General features: G+C 42.5%; 1 protein-coding gene across 1 annotated transcript in view; it reads right to left on the reverse strand.

Annotated features, from left to right (window-relative positions):
• MYH15 (myosin heavy chain 15) overlaps window positions 1-16,590 on the reverse strand; it is a 42,865-nt gene that overhangs the window by 5,547 nt on the left and 20,728 nt on the right. Inside the window, 19 exon segments of the mRNA XM_014308886.2 lie at window positions 537-740; window positions 1,405-1,597; window positions 3,542-3,657; window positions 5,009-5,133; window positions 5,691-6,040; window positions 7,131-7,327; window positions 7,811-7,929; window positions 9,100-9,226; window positions 10,189-10,439; window positions 10,442-10,517; window positions 11,497-11,587; window positions 12,158-12,303; window positions 12,823-12,999; window positions 13,620-13,862; window positions 14,297-14,552; window positions 14,918-15,054; window positions 15,735-15,858; window positions 16,086-16,203; window positions 16,433-16,520. Of these exon segments, the coding sequence (XP_014164361.2) occupies window positions 537-740; window positions 1,405-1,597; window positions 3,542-3,657; window positions 5,009-5,133; window positions 5,691-6,040; window positions 7,131-7,327; window positions 7,811-7,929; window positions 9,100-9,226; window positions 10,189-10,439; window positions 10,442-10,517; window positions 11,497-11,587; window positions 12,158-12,303; window positions 12,823-12,999; window positions 13,620-13,862; window positions 14,297-14,552; window positions 14,918-15,054; window positions 15,735-15,858; window positions 16,086-16,203; window positions 16,433-16,520 (3,138 nt within the window).

Here is a 16,590-nt window from a genome sequence, read left to right on the forward strand (position 1 = left end):
TCAGGACAGCCCCTCCATGGCACTCTAGAAATGGCAGTGTCCACCTGGACAACATCCAAAGGCTGTCAGTGGAGACCTGCAGGCACAGAGGGCACTTTGCTGCAGGTGGGTTCCTGTGGTTTCCTGCCCTGCATCATCTCCTTATTGTGAGAGTCCAGCCCTGGGGTTTTCACTGCTGAGTAACATCACAAAAACAGTGCCTGCATTGTTCTCCAGAGAAACGCCTCACTGTCCAGGATACAGCTTAACTAAAGCAGGAAAGTGGTTTTACCGCAGGGAAGAATGAAAGAAATCAAATTTACTCTTTTTATTTTCCATCAGTGTTTTTTCTGGAAGCTGTTTAAAGAAGTTGGATTAATCATCTGTTCCAGCTAACTTGGAGTCAGGTGGCACATCCCCAGAGTGACTTAACTCCTCTGCCTCTGGAGGGATGCCAGGGTGTGTCTGACTTGTGGTGGCCATGGACAAACAGTGTCAGTGATCAGCAGAGAAGGTTCAGGTTAACCAGTGAGGGAGAGGGCACAGAAAAAGCCAACCTGAGTGTGAAGCAGGTTCACACGTTCAGTGGCTTCCAGCAGTTCATGTTCTGCCAGCTTCCTTGCCCGTTCAGTCTGGTCCAGTAAAGCCCTCAGCTCATCCAGCTCTGACTGGAGAAGGTTGTTTCTCCTGTCAGAGACTGCCAGCTGCTCCTTCAGATCTTCGTTCACATGTCCTGAGTCATCCAGCTGCACCTGAAGCTCCTAAAATAAAGCAACACAACCCCATTTCAAGCCTGTGTCCTTGTATCAGAGAAACACAGATTGCAGCAGCTACCTGGGATCAACCTCAAGAATTTCAGTGCTTTTTAAATTTATTATATTTTTATTTTATTTCCAAACTGTAAGCTGAATAGTTTTTGTGGTATGTGGTGCAACGGAGGAAAAAAATCTGTGTTCTCAAATCTCTAAGAGCTGGTGGTTCTGGAAGAGGAGACAACAGAAGAGGTGCCTTGGCAAGAAACACTTTTTTTTTTTAAGCTGTAACAAATGTTGACACAAACAACAAAGCTGAATATACACACAGTCCCTGTACTCCAAACAACCCACTTGCTCTCTGCTTCTTTTAAAAGCCTTGCAAGCTCACAAGAAAATCATAGGTTTTCAGTTTCTCATGCTGTAGCTTTCTGCCCCTGCAAGAGGCTGTAGCCAGCAAGGGTTTTATTACTGGATCTCACCTAGCTTGTATGCATGTCTGAGAAGAAATCCACATTTCAGTATTCTCTTATGCTAGACATGATCACTAAGGCTTTCCCTTCACATTGTTGGGAGCAGCTTCTCTCTTCATTACCATCACCACTGCTGGTTTGGTCTGTACCAAGGGAACCCAGCCCATCAGAACTGCTGGGTGCCTGGGGGGCACCAGTACCTTTATTTGTGTCTGCAAGACTCGTGCTGACTTGGTTGCTTCTGCAGCATGCCTGTTAGCATGGCTGAGCTGGATTTCCATCTCATTGAGGTCCCCTTCCATCTTCTTCTTAAGCCGGATGGCTTCATTTCTGCTGCGGGCTTCAGAATCCAGGGTGGACTGCAGTGAGTCTATGGCACGTTGCTGGTTTCTCCTGAAAAGGACATGAGGGGTGAATGGAATGATTTTCCTCTCTGTTCAGGGACACAGAAGTACTTGCAGCAGTACTTTACTTTCTGAATGTCTCCCCTCCAGAAATAGTGTATTTCTGACTAGTGACATAGGTAGCACTCATACATAACATGCATAGTTTGCAGTGCCTCACTGCTGTCTAACTGGCTGGTGTGCTTCACACCCTCAGCTAACTCCTGATCTGTAAGCACCTCTAACATCCTTCTTCTGTGTTTCCTTTGGCAGTACTGGAGCAAGGAGTGCTCTCTGGGCTCTTGTAAATACAAGCAAGTATGGATTTGAACCTGACAAGAAGCACTTCCAGCCCAACAGTCAGTAAAATATTTACTGAACAATTTCCTGGAATGATTTGCATCTCAGCCTTTTGCTGAAGGCATTAGTGGAGGGGATTAATCAAACTGAAGTTAGGTTGCGACATTCTAAGCTCTAAGTGCTCTTTATAGTAAATGGCATGTGTAAGCTACAATTTATTGTGTCCTAAAATAGATGTCGAAAAAACTTTTCTTGTGCTAATTATAAGGGGAATGATTCATTCATAAAAATCTGTGTTACAGACATCTACATTTAGAAGTGATTAAACTCACCAGCCTAGTCCCCCTGGGAAAGGCAGCTTAATGTCAATTTAAAGACAAAGCAGATACAAACAGCCTAATTTTCTTGATTCTGTAACAGAGAAATCCTACAATGAAAGTTTTGCTCTCTTACAACTGGAAAGTTACACAAAGCGCAGAATATGACACACATGGAAACATTTATTTCATTGCTGGCCAAGTTCTGCTGAAAGTGTAGGAGTTCTGGGAAAGCACCAAGTCAACAAGATAAAACTTGAGGGCTTTATTGCTTCAGCAAGATATTGAACTGTGCCCAAGATTCCCAGAAATCAACACAGAATGTCTGCTGAGCACTCATTGTGAAGCTGAAACAAAATGCACTGAGTAGCACAGCTTGTCCTGAGATCTCTGCAATCCAGACATCTGCAGGACACCAGATGGTGAAAGGGCCAAAATATTATTGGTTTTGAAGCAATTAACATATCAATCCCTCTGGGTATGCTGGCCAGGGTGGGCCTTGGACTTCCCCTTCCCTACCCTTTAGCCTATCAATAACCAATAACATGATTCTTGTATTAATGACATTACAATACTGACTTATTCAAGGCTGAAGTTTGCTGAATAACTGCACAAACACATAGGCTAGCATGGCCTCCTCTTAAGGGTATAACTCTTTAGACTGGCTTTTCTGCTAAGTGGGAGGGGAGAGACAAAAGACACCATCCTTTTCTCACCTAATTGCTTTCCATTTTTTCCTATTTATCCATCTTACCTGCAAGTTCCTCTCCTGTTCCACTCACACTTTATGCATGTCTGCAATTCTCACTGCTTACCCAAATGGTGTACACATAATAGCAAGCTCTTCACATCCTCCCACACTCACTGTAGCTGTAATTGCATAAATTAACTAAATGCCCTGAGATGACATGGGTTTGAGCACCACTGAGGCAAGTACTGCTGATTTTGCCTGGGGGTCCCCTTGGGAGGCAGCCATCCCACACAGGATTAGGAGACCCTGTGTGGATCTCTAGACCTACTTACCTCCATACTGTCAACATACAGAGTTAGTGGCCCTTGTCTGCTGTAAATTGATTATGCCAGCCATTTTTTTTACAGCTGCAGTGTGTTATGCCTGATGGGTTTAATGGTACACTGTCAGAGACTGATTTGACAGGAATATTTGAAGTGAGCAAGGGAAATGTGGCAGATAGTCAGAGGTGTCTTGGTTTCTGGTACAGACAGTATCTGCCTATGCTGGCATAACTACCTGTGGTGTGTTTAACTGCCTTGGGTCCTGAGAATAGTTCCAGTCTTTTCAGACTTTTCCCTTAAACATGCTGCTTCCTGCACAGTACCTTATATTTTCCATTTCTTCCTCCTTTTCTGTCAGTTTCCTTTCAAACTCTGCTTTAACCTGAGAAAGTTCAAGCTGAAAACGAAGGGTCTTACTTTCTTCATGTTCCAAAGCTCCCTGAAATAGAAAACACCAAGAGCTTGCAAACCAGGAATTGGTTTTTTTTTCCCAAACTACAAACAGCAGCACAAACATGATCCCTTCACACTTCTCTTCCTGTTTCCTCCTCCTCTCTCTAGGCAAGGGCACAAGTAGCTTACATGGCAAAACAATGCATTTATTTGCCTTCTAATGCAACCTGACAGCTGGAAAACCGAGCAGCAAGCTCCTCAGAGAACAAATTGTTAAACAGTCCACAGCTCACAAAAAACCACCCAAACAACACCCCAACACCTTCCGCCCTGCCTGCATGGTTTTGACATCAACAGACGTTCCCTGCTCCACACCTCTGTACAGATACTCTCTGGAAAGTCACAGAGTAGGGGACAGGGATAAGCTAAAACAAGATTGTTGTCAGGAGAGTGAAGGCGTCCACACATCCATCCCTTCCTGCTCACAAAAATCTCTGCAAATCACAAAGTGTTGGAAACTTCCCAGTTACATAATCTTATTAGGCAAGATGACTTCAAGGAAAGAAATAACAGACATCAGCTCTGTATGACAAAATGCAAAAACTCTCTGTTCATTCTTTCCAATTAACATGAAGACAAGTCAGTGAAACAGGAGTGATTTGTTCCTGTCTTTATTCCCTCATTTCTCTCATATATAGAAGTGAAGAACTAAGCAGTAGTTAACAGCCCATAAAGAAATAACAAAGCCTCTGACTTTCAGGTCTCGCATAAGCCAGGCTCAGTGTCGTTCTGTCTCCCTCCTGCTCTCACTGAACAGGAATGAAAGCGCAGAACTGAACATCATATCAGAGGTGTTCTCTGAAGGGTGGAACTGCACAAGCTTAGCTGGTCTTCCATCAAGAGAATAGGGAAACAGAATGAGGATTGTGAAAACAAAGCTGTACAAAATCCCTGCTGATCTCCAGCCAACATGCAGCAGGTCAGTCAAACACACATATCATGACCAGGAGCCACAACGTATTAGTGGGAAAGGCACGTGGAAATTCTTTCTCATCAGCAGTGACTGCCAGAGGCTCAAATTCACAAGAAAGGGAGAAAATCTGCATTAACCCATTTCTTTCACACTAAGAGTAAGATACATCATCACTTTTGTTAGTTCCTAATACCACTGAGTTTTAGAAAGCCATTCCACACAGTCCAGGAAAGTAAACTGGATCCCTTAGATCCCTCAAAAACTGATATATTCTTCCCAGCAAGGGAAGGTTTTGACAGAGTATATAATCATTCTCCACATCTCAGAGCTGTGGAAGGAAGACATGCTCTGGGAAAGTAGGGCAGATGAAAACAATGGAAAATCCTGATAAAGACACCCTTTTCCCTTGAGCTTTTTTCCTTACCTCTGCTTCTTCCAGAGCCAGCTGAACTTCTGACTTCTCTTGCTCAACCTGCTTCTTGATTTTTTCTATTTCATGGAGGCTCTTGTTTCCTTCACTAATCTGATTGGTCAGATCAGAAATCTCCTCTGAAACAGAAGAGGAATGGATGGATTTAGCAACCAGAGAGTTTGGAACATCCTGCAATTCATGGAGTGTGAATAGAGGACCTATGCCTCAAACTGCTACCTCAAGGGCTCCTCTGTACAAGAGCCTTGCCTTACTTTCACTTACATCAAGATTTTTTACCTGAACAACTTGAAGGCACAGCTTTTCTTGTGAATGCTTTTTTAAGTGGCTATAGTGATTTAGTTTTTATCTGTGATCTGTAGGTTAGGAACACCATGCTCTGCTATTTAGGCTTCATCCACTGCACCTCTATCATCTTTCTTGTTCCTCCCTTGAGATTGCCTCCTCTGCCAGTGAGTTTCATTGACAGGGGGGCAAAGGGAAGCCTTCTCTGCTCTGGCCATACCAGTCTCCATGTGCAAAACATTCACCGGCAGCATCAGTGTCTCAAATGACATCAGCTCATCTCAGGATGAGATAAATATATTTCCTCACAGCTGCTGCAGGGCACCTGCATCCCTCCAGCCATCTGCTGATGTGGCTCTTGCACTGGCTGCGGGACCTGAATGAAGCCTACCTTGGAGGTTCTTGTTTTCCCTTTTCAAAGTCTCCAGGTGGTCCAGTGTCTCCTCATAGGCATTCTTCAGCTTGAAGAGCTCAGTGCTGAGGCCACGGGCCTCCTTCTGGGAAGCCTCCAGCTCTACCTGTGACTCCTCGTACTTCTGCTTCCAGTCATTGATGATCTTGTCAAAACCACGCTGCTTCTTGTCCAGCGAGGCAGCTGCTGAGTTGGCCTTCTCCAGGTCAATCATCATGTCTTCCAGCTCATTCTGCAGCCTGTGCTTTGTCTTTTCCAGAGAGGAGCACTTGGCATTGGCTGCCTCAATTGCTTCCTCAGCCTCTTGCAGGCGAGCAGCGAGCTTCTTCCTACCAGGTGGGAAGACACAGTGAAATGACCAAGTGTCACTGCGGCCGTGTTATCCAGAAAAACTGACACCAAAGCAGTAACTCAGTAAATCAGTTCTGAAAGGGAAAACAGGGAGGGGGCGAGGATATGGATGGGGCAAGGGGAAGAGGAACAGAAAGGGAAATTGACCCTCTAGAGAGAAGGGGCTGTGATGGGAAAAAAATGGCTTAAATTATGAATACGAGTATGTGGCAAAACATTTTGTTGTGTGTCTGTGAATATTTGAAATTGAACTTCTGAACTCTCAGGCACCAGCTAGCTATCTACTAGCTGTAACCAGTACAGGCTGGTTGTAAATTTTTTATAAGACCTGCTCTAAATGACAGTGTCATTTTCCTCCAATTAAGAGATATGAGACAACCACCAGTTAGTAGGCTGGTCATGCCCTGGGCTTTTGTTCACAGACTATTTAGATTGGGAAAATAGGGAGTCCTGGCAAGAAGAGGTGCTGGAAAGAAAGGATGACCTAGAAAGAGGATTGTGGAGGTACTACATTAAGAAAATATGCTGAAAGTGTGGTAAGATCCTGCAGATCAGAAATGTGCAGAGGTAGAAGTTGGAGATGTTCAGACACCTTGCTCTGCAACCTGAGTTTGGTAACTGGGAGCAGCTGTACAGCATGAACCAACATGACTTTCTGCCCTACTTTCCCAGGGCAGCCGTCATCTCCCAGTGGGAAAGGGAAGTCAAGACCAAGGAAACACAGTACTGGGCCGGGGCAATGTAAGAGAGTGTGACGTAACTAAGTAGGACTATCTAATTTAGTTGGCTCTCAAATTAACCCCTGTATCCACAGCCAGAGACAAGCCCCTGCTCCAGAGCCCCTGCTCACAGAGCCCCTGCTCACAGCCCCTGCTCCAGAGACAAGCACTCAGCAGAAACATTGACCTGCCCAAGCAATAAGAAGAAAAGGACAGCCCCAAATTACAGCATTGAGTCAGAGGGACTTTCCAACCAGGGAATTTTCCAACCCTATTTCCTTAGCACACAATAAGACCTGGTGAGCACAGTTCTGCCAGTCAAGGGCATGCTGAAGCCCTCGTAACTCACTTGGCATCTTCCAGCTCCTCAGTTCTCTGAATGGCATCAGTCTCATACTTTGTTCTCCACTGTGCCACTTCTGCATTTCCCTTGGAGAGAGCCCGCTGCAACTCTGCCTTGGCTTCCTGCTCCTCCTCGTACTGCTCCCGCAAGAGATCACAGTCATGCCTGGCTGCTTGCAGGGCATGAGCCAGGGCATTTTTGGACTGCAGGGATAGAAAGGCCATAACATTGCAAGGTTACCTACAGCAAAACCAAAACAAACAGGCTCCAGAAATTCAAATGGAAGCTTAAGCTTCTTTTTTCCTTTTTGCCTCTGTCTTTGACAGTCCAGGTCAAGTAAGGTGAAAATTCTTTGAAGTCATCCCTAACTGGTGACATAAGGAGGAAGTTATCAAGACTGAGGATCATTTAACAACTTTGGAGAAACAACCCAAACTTTTAAGATGTAAGATCTGAGATTTTGGCTGTCCTCCTGGGTAAGTTTCATTTAGCATTTATGTATGCCAATGATTTTCCCAAACTCTTCTCTTGTGACTTGCCTCAGTCAGGGGCAGGAACTTAGATCAGTACAATTAGTAGGAATCATTGTTACACCTATGCCTCATTTCAGCTTTTATCTAGGCTACATGAATATGAACACTTCTTGCCATTCCATTTCAAGGAATGGGACACAGATAAAGAATTACCTTGGTTTCCTCTTCTAGCTGTCTCTTAAGTTCTTCAATCTGTTGTGTAAAGGACGTTTTTCCCCGGGACAGCTGACTAATCAGTGACTCCTTCTCTTCGAGTTGTCTAGTAAACTCACCTGCCACAAGATTTGACAAATAAACAAACAAACAAACAAAAAAAGCAAGATGATAAAATGACAAAGTTTCAGTCAAAAATAGTAGTTCCCCTATCCAATTCTGCTGAGGAAAAGAACTCACAGTGATTGTGATTGACCTGTAGTGAAGCTTCTTCCAAAGTTGCAACCATCACATACTTCACCAGGATAGTTTTTTAGTTTTTCTCTGATTTTCCTTTTCTTTCCCGCTTTTTTTGTTTGTTTGTTTGTTTTGGTTTTTTTTTTTTTTTTTTTTGGTGGGGGTTTAATGACTTGTGTTTTCTTGTTTGGTCAGTTCAGTTTTTTGGTACTGTCAATAGCTTGATTCATTAATTTTACTTCAGTTTGTGGATCAGACTAGACTGATGCTTACTTTCATGGGTGTTAGTAGCTGGTTTTACTTTTTTTCACTGTTTTATATTACTTTTCCACAGACTTCTTTTCAGAGGTCTGCAAAGCAACCTGAGAACCTCACAAAGACCAGTATATAGAACAGATGAATACATAAGGAAAACTTCCTTGGGCACAGGAAGTGTGTCACTGCAGGGTGAAAACCACAGTCTTACAGAAGACACAGAACAGTGTTTTCATTTACAACTAACAGTAAATGAAAGATATGTCTTTGAAAATACACAGAACAATGGTATCTGATGGGAATGCAGAAATTAAATAATACTGCTCTGGCCAGAAGGGTAGCAAGAAGTTAGAGGATATGTGGAATTTAGAGGATATGTGAACATCTTCTAGGGGGCAATGCTCAAGGTCAGGCTGAGGAACATGGGATTCACACAGGCCCAACTCCTTTTTCCCTCCAGTATTTCTAGATGCACATATCCTTGTTCCTGAAACAACAGGTACCTAGGCAGCCTGGCACATCCTGGTTTCCAAGCTGGCACATCCATTTTGGCTCACAAGACAATATCACTGTATGCTGATAAATGTGGCCAGTCCAAGGCAAGGTGTCCCCACCAAGGTTATAAGAATACTGAGGATAGAAATGTCAAAAGACACAAAGCTACTGCTCCACTCAGCAATCCCAAGCCTGCCACCTTCAGGGCAGATGCCATTGCAGAACACATCTCACTGATGCAGTACAGAGGTGCCCTGATAAATTCCTGGGAAACACTCTATCTGGGCAGAACATGCACATACCATTCTCACTCTGGAGTTTGGTCTTCTGAGTAGTGAGGTCATTCATGAGGCGAGTCATTTCCTCCAGTTTTGTTTTTGTCTCGTTCAGATGGTCTTCATAAGTGCGACAAAGCTTCTCTGCATTGGCCTAATGGGAATCAGGAGAAAAGACAAAGAAAGCTGTAGCCTCCAGGCAATCATTTGGAAGCTCTAGCCTTCAAAATGTATCATTTTTTCTGTGTTTTTGTCTTTCAGAAGAATGGCAGATAGCAAAGACACAAATATCACAGTAGTAGAGCACGGAGGAGCAGCCCCATGTCTACGATCCCAGGGCATGGGACTCCCCATTAGATCACCTTCCCCATTTGTTTTCCCTGAACTGTGTTCTGGATGTAAGCAACAGTGTAAAAAAGCTCTGCAAGAACTTCAGCCACATGCCTATGAAGTTCAGGCATAGCCACTTCATAATTGCTAGATGGGAAAATCACCTCCAATGAAAATTGCTCTACTGATTCTGCTTTAATTGCCATTTATCATAAATTGGGTTTGATGACAGCTTTCCAACTCTGAAAATACTGACATTTCTTTTCCTCACTTGCACTGAAAGAAATCTATTTCGAGTGCTCTGAAAGCTACTGAGATTATCTACTCAGGAAACAAAATCTACAATTCTGCTGTAGGAAGTGAAAATGCATTGTGTGATCATGCAAGCCTTTGCTTGCACTCCATGCTAACATGGATCAAAACTGTGAACCAAGGGCAGGATCTGAAAGGACTCTGCTTAGGGTGAGAGATATCCTGACTTGGATGGCATCACTCCAGTTGTCACCAGCCTGGAGGAGCCTAATTTGGCATGTTTTTGTGCCCTGAGATGCATGGATAAATAATATGCCTGGAACTGAAACACTGTGTGCTTCAGACAGGCCATCTTAATTGCTGTCCCATCTTCCCATAGGGAAGAAGGGTTGTACCACCAGCTGGGTAAGGGAGACATGATGCAAGAGACCACCTTCTAAAGCACTTCAGCCATAGCAGGCGTCCTGGGAAACCTTCAGACCAGCCTTAGCTACCCATGACTTTGGGGGCTTTGGGAAGCCTCAGGACCCTTACTTTTCCCTTGACCATCTGCTCCATGTTGGATGAGAGATCATCCACTTCCATCTTCAGCTCGCTTTTCTCCTTCTCCAGTTTCTGCTTGACCCTCTGCAGGTTGTCCAGCTGCTCCCCCATCTCGGCCACACTGTCTGCATGCTTCTTCCTCAGCGTGGCGGCCGTGGCCTCGTAGTGCAGCGTGGCCTCCTCCAGGTCCCGCCGCAGCTTCAGGAACTCGGCCTCGCGCTTCTTGTTCATCTCCAGCTGAAATCTGATCTCTGCTTTTCCACCTTGGCTCGAGCAGCTCTTTCTGCTTCCAGCTCCTCTTCTAATTCTTCTATACGAGCCTGTCAGAGAAACATGAACACCTTTGGGTCAGTGCTATTCCCATCAGAAGACCATGAGGCACCTTACAAAACTGTTAAACCCTCTGCCAGCCCACATTTTACCTCATTGCAGAAGCTCAGCAGTTAATGGACTTGCCCATTTGTGCCAGTAAATCAGATCCTAAGCTACAGTAACGATGGTGAGTCATCTTGCTTGCAGTAGATTGTGCTGCAAGTTCTAATTCAAGACATATAGTTCTACTGCATTGACCTTATGTTCACAGGTTTGACATTCAGCTGAAGTACATGTGAGGAGTCACATGCTAGTAGGAATAACAGCAACAAATTCTCATTTTAAGACTTCCATGACTGGAGTAATTTCTCTCTAGGAGTGTTAAGACAGGGTTTCAATACAGCAGTGTGTAGAACCGTATAATGAATAATATTGGAATTATGAATATTTATTGGAACCAGTCTTTTTTATTATAAGATTATTTTCCCCAATCTGCACTTTACATCCAAGTTATACAAATATTCTTTATTAACAAAAAAGGTGGAGCTGTTGTTTTTGGGTCCAGACATTGTGTTTGGACTGTGCTGAATTTTCTTGGCCTTTTAATTTCTGTAGAAAATTTTCTGTGTGTTTTAACCTTTTCTCTAAATTTCAAATCCATGCTTATCACTGCTGAGCTCCTCTCCAGTAACAACCCTTGCCTCCATGGTTTGGAACAATATTATTTGCTTAAAACAAAACACCAGAGCCTTTCTGCCTTGCTTGAAACCACTACCATTCTGTGGTCATCTGTCCTGCTACTGGAAGGAAACATTATAGAGCAACCATCCTGAGGAAAAAAAGGGATCTGTCTAGGAAGCTATGGAGATGTACCACTTTGTGTCTCAAAGAGGAGCTGCAGCTAGCCGTGAAAATTTTCTGCAAGGTCTTTCAGTGAGGCACAAAGAGAAACTCGTCCTAAGATATACAATAAAAAAGCAAGCTGACCTGGAGCTCCTTGATCTTCTTCTGCAGCTGCATCACTATAGCTTGTTCATCTTCTATCTTGGAATTCAGCTGGCTCATTTCGAATTCTTTCCTGGCACAGAAAGGAAAATCCTACTGTGACAATTTGCCTTGAAGCTTCAAGTTAAGATTTTAAAATTTTTAAAGAGTTGTTCAATAAAACTTCTAACGTATCTAAAAATTAAAACAATTCTCATATATTGCAATTTGCATGAAAACACATTTTTCTCTGAGCAGCAGTTTCCAAGCCAAGCCTCTGCATGCATTTGTGCAATTATATTTCTGGTTCTTTGTGTCATACAAAAGCAACACTATTTTCAGACTCAATGGAAAAACATATTTAACAGTCAGGTCTCCTAACAATACTACCACAGTTAGTTAGGATTAACAACTTCATAGAATTTCTCCTCTAAGCAATGAAAAACATTAATAAGTTTCTGGGTTGCTTTTTTTAATGTAGGAAAGTTTAATGAATTCTAATGTTTCAGGTACACAAGACGTTTTTTGCCTCCCTCCTTGGCTACACATTTTCATGATGGAATTTTCTTTCAGCTACCATCAGAGCAGGATGACACACCTGAAGGCTCTTAAATGACACTGTAACTGTGGTGCTTTATTTGGTACAACATAATCAACTTCTTACTTTTTCAGCTTTTCTTCCATCTGCAGTTTATCATTTTCCAAGTCCATGACACTCTCTTGGGTCAGTTTCAAATCCCCTTCCAGTTTGCGTTTTGCCCTTTCTAGATCCATCCTCACTTTCTTCTCTTGTTCCAGTGATCCCTCGAGCTTTAGGAGCAAAGTCACTTAATAAATATATTGAACACAGATGGTTTACAACAGTCAGATGTAGGCTGTGCCCCGTTCTAGTGAGCTAGTGTTGAGTTCTAGTGAGCTGTGAAGCAGAAGCACTTAAGCACAAGCATCCTAGTTTACAAGTTTTGTTTTCTAGCAGCCAGTGGGCATATGGGGCTAAAGAAATAGAACAAAAGGGTTAGCCCATGCTTTACATTTGTGCAAGCATTACAGTTCTCTTAACGGTGAAGTTCTGTTTGACTTCATGCCAGTTACACTGCAAGTGCAAGTTGGGAGGATTTTCCCTTGTTATTGCAATCCTTTGAAAGGCTGAACACAGATCAATTTTGGTGGTGTTCCTGTAATTATACCTTTTACAGATAGTACAAGGAGTACATTTCTAAAAGGAGAGGAATATATTTCAAAGTTTTGCAACCTTTCAGGCTCGTGAAAAGTCCTCTGTAAGTGATGGTCAAACAAGCCTCGTGAAGCATAAAGGAAAAGCCAGCTTACATCATCCACTTGCTGTTCCAGTTTCACTTTAGCTTTGCTCAGCGTGTTGACCTTGTCCTCTTCTGCTTGCAGGTCATCTAGAACCTGCTGATGAGATTCCTGCAAGGATTTTTTCTCCTTGGTAAGTTTGCTGATATTCTCATCAAGTGTTGCCATTTCTTCTGTCAGATTTTTGACCTGGGTGAGCAAGGAAGATGTGTTTGTAAGACTTTGAAGGAAGGGATTAAATGTCTATCTGGTCTGAATAGTCTCAAATGACTATCTGGTCCGAACCTGTAAACAGGAAAACAGAGAAAGAAAGGGATCACTCCCCTCCCAGCACCTCATGGCTTTTTGAGTTAAATTGCCATCAAGGGAGTTAATGTCTGCCAGTTTTTGGTGTGGGGGTAATACATTATTTCAAACATACTAAGTTCCTTTCAGAGTCACTCCTGTTGATGGACTCCAGCTTCTGAATCTCTCTGGGAAGAGCAGGAGATGAGCTTTTTACATTTACAGGCTTTAAGGAGGACATCTGGAAGGGTTCATAGTTACAGCAGAAGATTGTTTACTTAAAAAATGCCACAAATAGGTATAATTCTTTAGCTGAAGTGCAGTAAGACTCACTTAAAAAAAAAGGAAACTTAGGCTCCGAGGTAACAATTTTTACCTCATAAAGTCAAATTACTGTATCTACTGATCTTTCAGTGTGGCCTGTGTAACAAACAGTGTAAAGCCATCAGAAGACCCATAGCACTTCTCACAAAGGTAATCCATGCCCAGCCTCTTTTAAATACATGGTGAAGTTCTGAATGTACCTTGTTTTCAGTAGCATGTTTCTCTTTCTCTACTTTTGCAAGTGTTATTTCGAGATCATCAATATCTTTCTTGAGTTCAGAGCACTCATCTTCCAGTTTTCTCTTCTTAGAAGTCAGCTCAGAATTCATCTCTTCCTCGTCCTCAACCCTCTCTGTCAGTTCTTTGACTTTGGCTTCCAGCTGAATCTTGGATTTAATCAACAAGTCGCAACGTTCCTCGGCATCTGCCAGAGTGTCTTGCTCCTGGTGTGGCAGAAGGAAGAGAACAGCAATGACTAACCTTTTTTCTCCCTCACTTGCCCCCTAGCCTGTAACTGGTCAGTGAGCCTGATAGAAAGCAACAAAGTAGTGCAAGGAAAATTTTCTACTCTTGATTTCAGAAGACAAGTAATTAACAGAGAAGGATGAGATAGTGGTGAGCATGACTAGTCACATACGAGACTACTTGCATGTGTTACTGCCGTGGACAGTACCTTGAACAGAATCTGTTAAGATTTGCATTGTTAGCCCACCTGGTTATATGCTAAAACATAAGAACTTCTATCCACTCTGAGTTTTGGAAAGGCTCTGACAGTATCAACAGCTTATTTTTATTAAATTCCAATAACACTCTAGTCTGTAAACCTTTGAGTTTCAAACAATGTCTAATAAGTATATAAATCTATATGTCCACTCACAGCTTGGAGCTGGAGAAGCAAATCATTTTTCTCCTGAACTAAAGAGACTTGCTTTTCCTCAAGTTCCTTTCTCCGGGCTTCAGATTTTTCCAGGGCCTCCTTCAATTTCAAGAATTCTTCCTTCATATTGGCCATCTCCTTTTCAGTTTCTGCAGTCTTCAGGAGAGGCTTGATCTTAAAGAAAAGCTTCATCCAAGGCCAGTTCTTGACAGCCATAAAAGCACGGATGTTCCACTGAATTACAAGAAGGGCATCCCTGGTTTAAGAGAAAACAAAAAAACTCCCTAAATCTTAGCCTGAATTGAAAAAGGGAGGGGTTTTGTTTTCATTCTCAGTCAGTTTCATCATTTTTTTCTGAGCAATATTAGGAACCTTTACTAATTTCCGAGAGATACAAGAAACTTCCTCCAGATTTCTTTATTTTCAGAGACACAAAAAATTTCCAAATCTCATTTTCACCAAAGCTGCAGGCAATTGCTATTATTTTTATCACACATACACGTAAAGCTTTTAATTTAGGGTTATCTATAGCCTTAGGGACTGTAATTAATAGCTCTACTCAACTTATAATTAAATGGTAATTACTATTATCTGCTAAGATTTAAGGGGGTGCCTTCATACCTGCGCTCCACTATCTTCTGAAACTCAATCCGCATCAATCTGCCGCGCGCTCTTGCCTGGATCATCGTTAAGATTTTCGCAAGTCTCTCATCCCTCATTTCTTCTAGATGGCCCAAGAGACCAGCCTTGAAGAACACCTGGTGCGTGCACAGATGTCAGTTCACCACAAAGAAGTATTTATATCAGAGCTACATTTCAGCTACCTTGCTGAAATGATTCACCCTGTATTCTTATTGACACATTATAACCTAGGCAATTATGGAGGGCCAAATACTGCTTGCATAAGGGACTTCACTGTACAGTTCCAGAGTTGTTTTAAAACTGGGTTTTATCTCCCCAGTTTTGAATAGGCCAAACTATTTTTTTGCCACAATACCTTTCATCTGTGGCAGGGTTCTAAGTAGGTCAGCTGAACCACAACTCCTGACTCCCAGAAATCCCTACTAATGGGATCATGCGAGAATTCCACATGGCTTCATTTCAAAAGATGCAGCTGATCTTGTGGTCCATCTATGTTTGAATGTACCTATATTATACTAAATAAGCTATTGTTTTACTAGGGGGCATGGAGCATCAGCTGGTGCTGTGTCTGCTTGTAGAATTGCTCTAATAAAAGCTCTGTGGGAGCCAGAGAGTTGAATTTCCTCTAGCACAGCTTAGAATTTACTATCACTTTGCTGCTATTTTGCTGGTTTCTTCTATTATTAAATCTCCATTAAACACTACCACCAGAAATTGCAGTGTCCTATTCTGCAAATTAAATACCAGATCTATCACTTTTTTCTTTACATAAGCAATGATAGTCTTTTCTGGTTACCTTGGTGTGTCCAAAACGATATTGGGTATGGTCAACATCTAAAGATGCCATCAGTTTTTCAGCAGCTTTTCTGCTATCCACAAACTTATCCTCTGGGATTGCTCCTGGATTCAGGATGCGGTACCTGTTAATGACAAATGAAAAATGTGTAAAATCGGCTTAGATTACATTTTAGGTTTTTTTTCCTCTTCCCCCAAAAACTTAAAGAACCCAAACCAAAACACCCAGGGTAATCTCCTGCGAGGTATCTACACACACACAAGGAAGAGCAGAATTCTGCCATCCAAGTCAGGTGAACTGAATGGAAGGTAAACTTGAATGGAACAGGAGACAATCATAGCTCTGCATTACCTTTGTTTGAAGTCAGCATAAAGCACCCTGTTCGGGAAACCCTTCCGGCAAATGCGGATGCCTTCCAGGACACCATTACAGCGGAGCTGATGCAAAACAAGGAATGCATCCATTTCCCCTGCAGGGGGAAAACAAGGCTAAATTAAAAGGAGTTTCTTTACAGGGCTTCATCTTCATTTCCCCAAGGAAATCGGAAAATGTGAGATGTCATCTCCTGAGAGAGCAACATGATTGCATAAGGTAAAAAGCACAGACAATATTGAAGTACAATCTGGTGACTCAGAAGTAAGTAATAAAATGACAGAGTGAAATATTCTAAAATTTTAAGACCATTGTCTTTTTCCTACCTGGAGTTTTTGATTCATTTGGGATAATGCATCGTACAAAGTGAGGGGCTGTAGATTTTAGGTTAGTCATCAGCTTATTTAAATTTTCCTAGAACAAACACATTAAAAACATTATTAGCTTTAGCTGTTTAGTGTAATTCCAACCACTATTTCTTTGG

Source organism: Geospiza fortis, unplaced genomic scaffold (assembly GCF_000277835.1).
Source record: "Geospiza fortis unplaced genomic scaffold, GeoFor_1.0 scaffold131, whole genome shotgun sequence".
NCBI lineage: Eukaryota > Metazoa > Chordata > Aves > Passeriformes > Thraupidae > Geospiza > Geospiza fortis.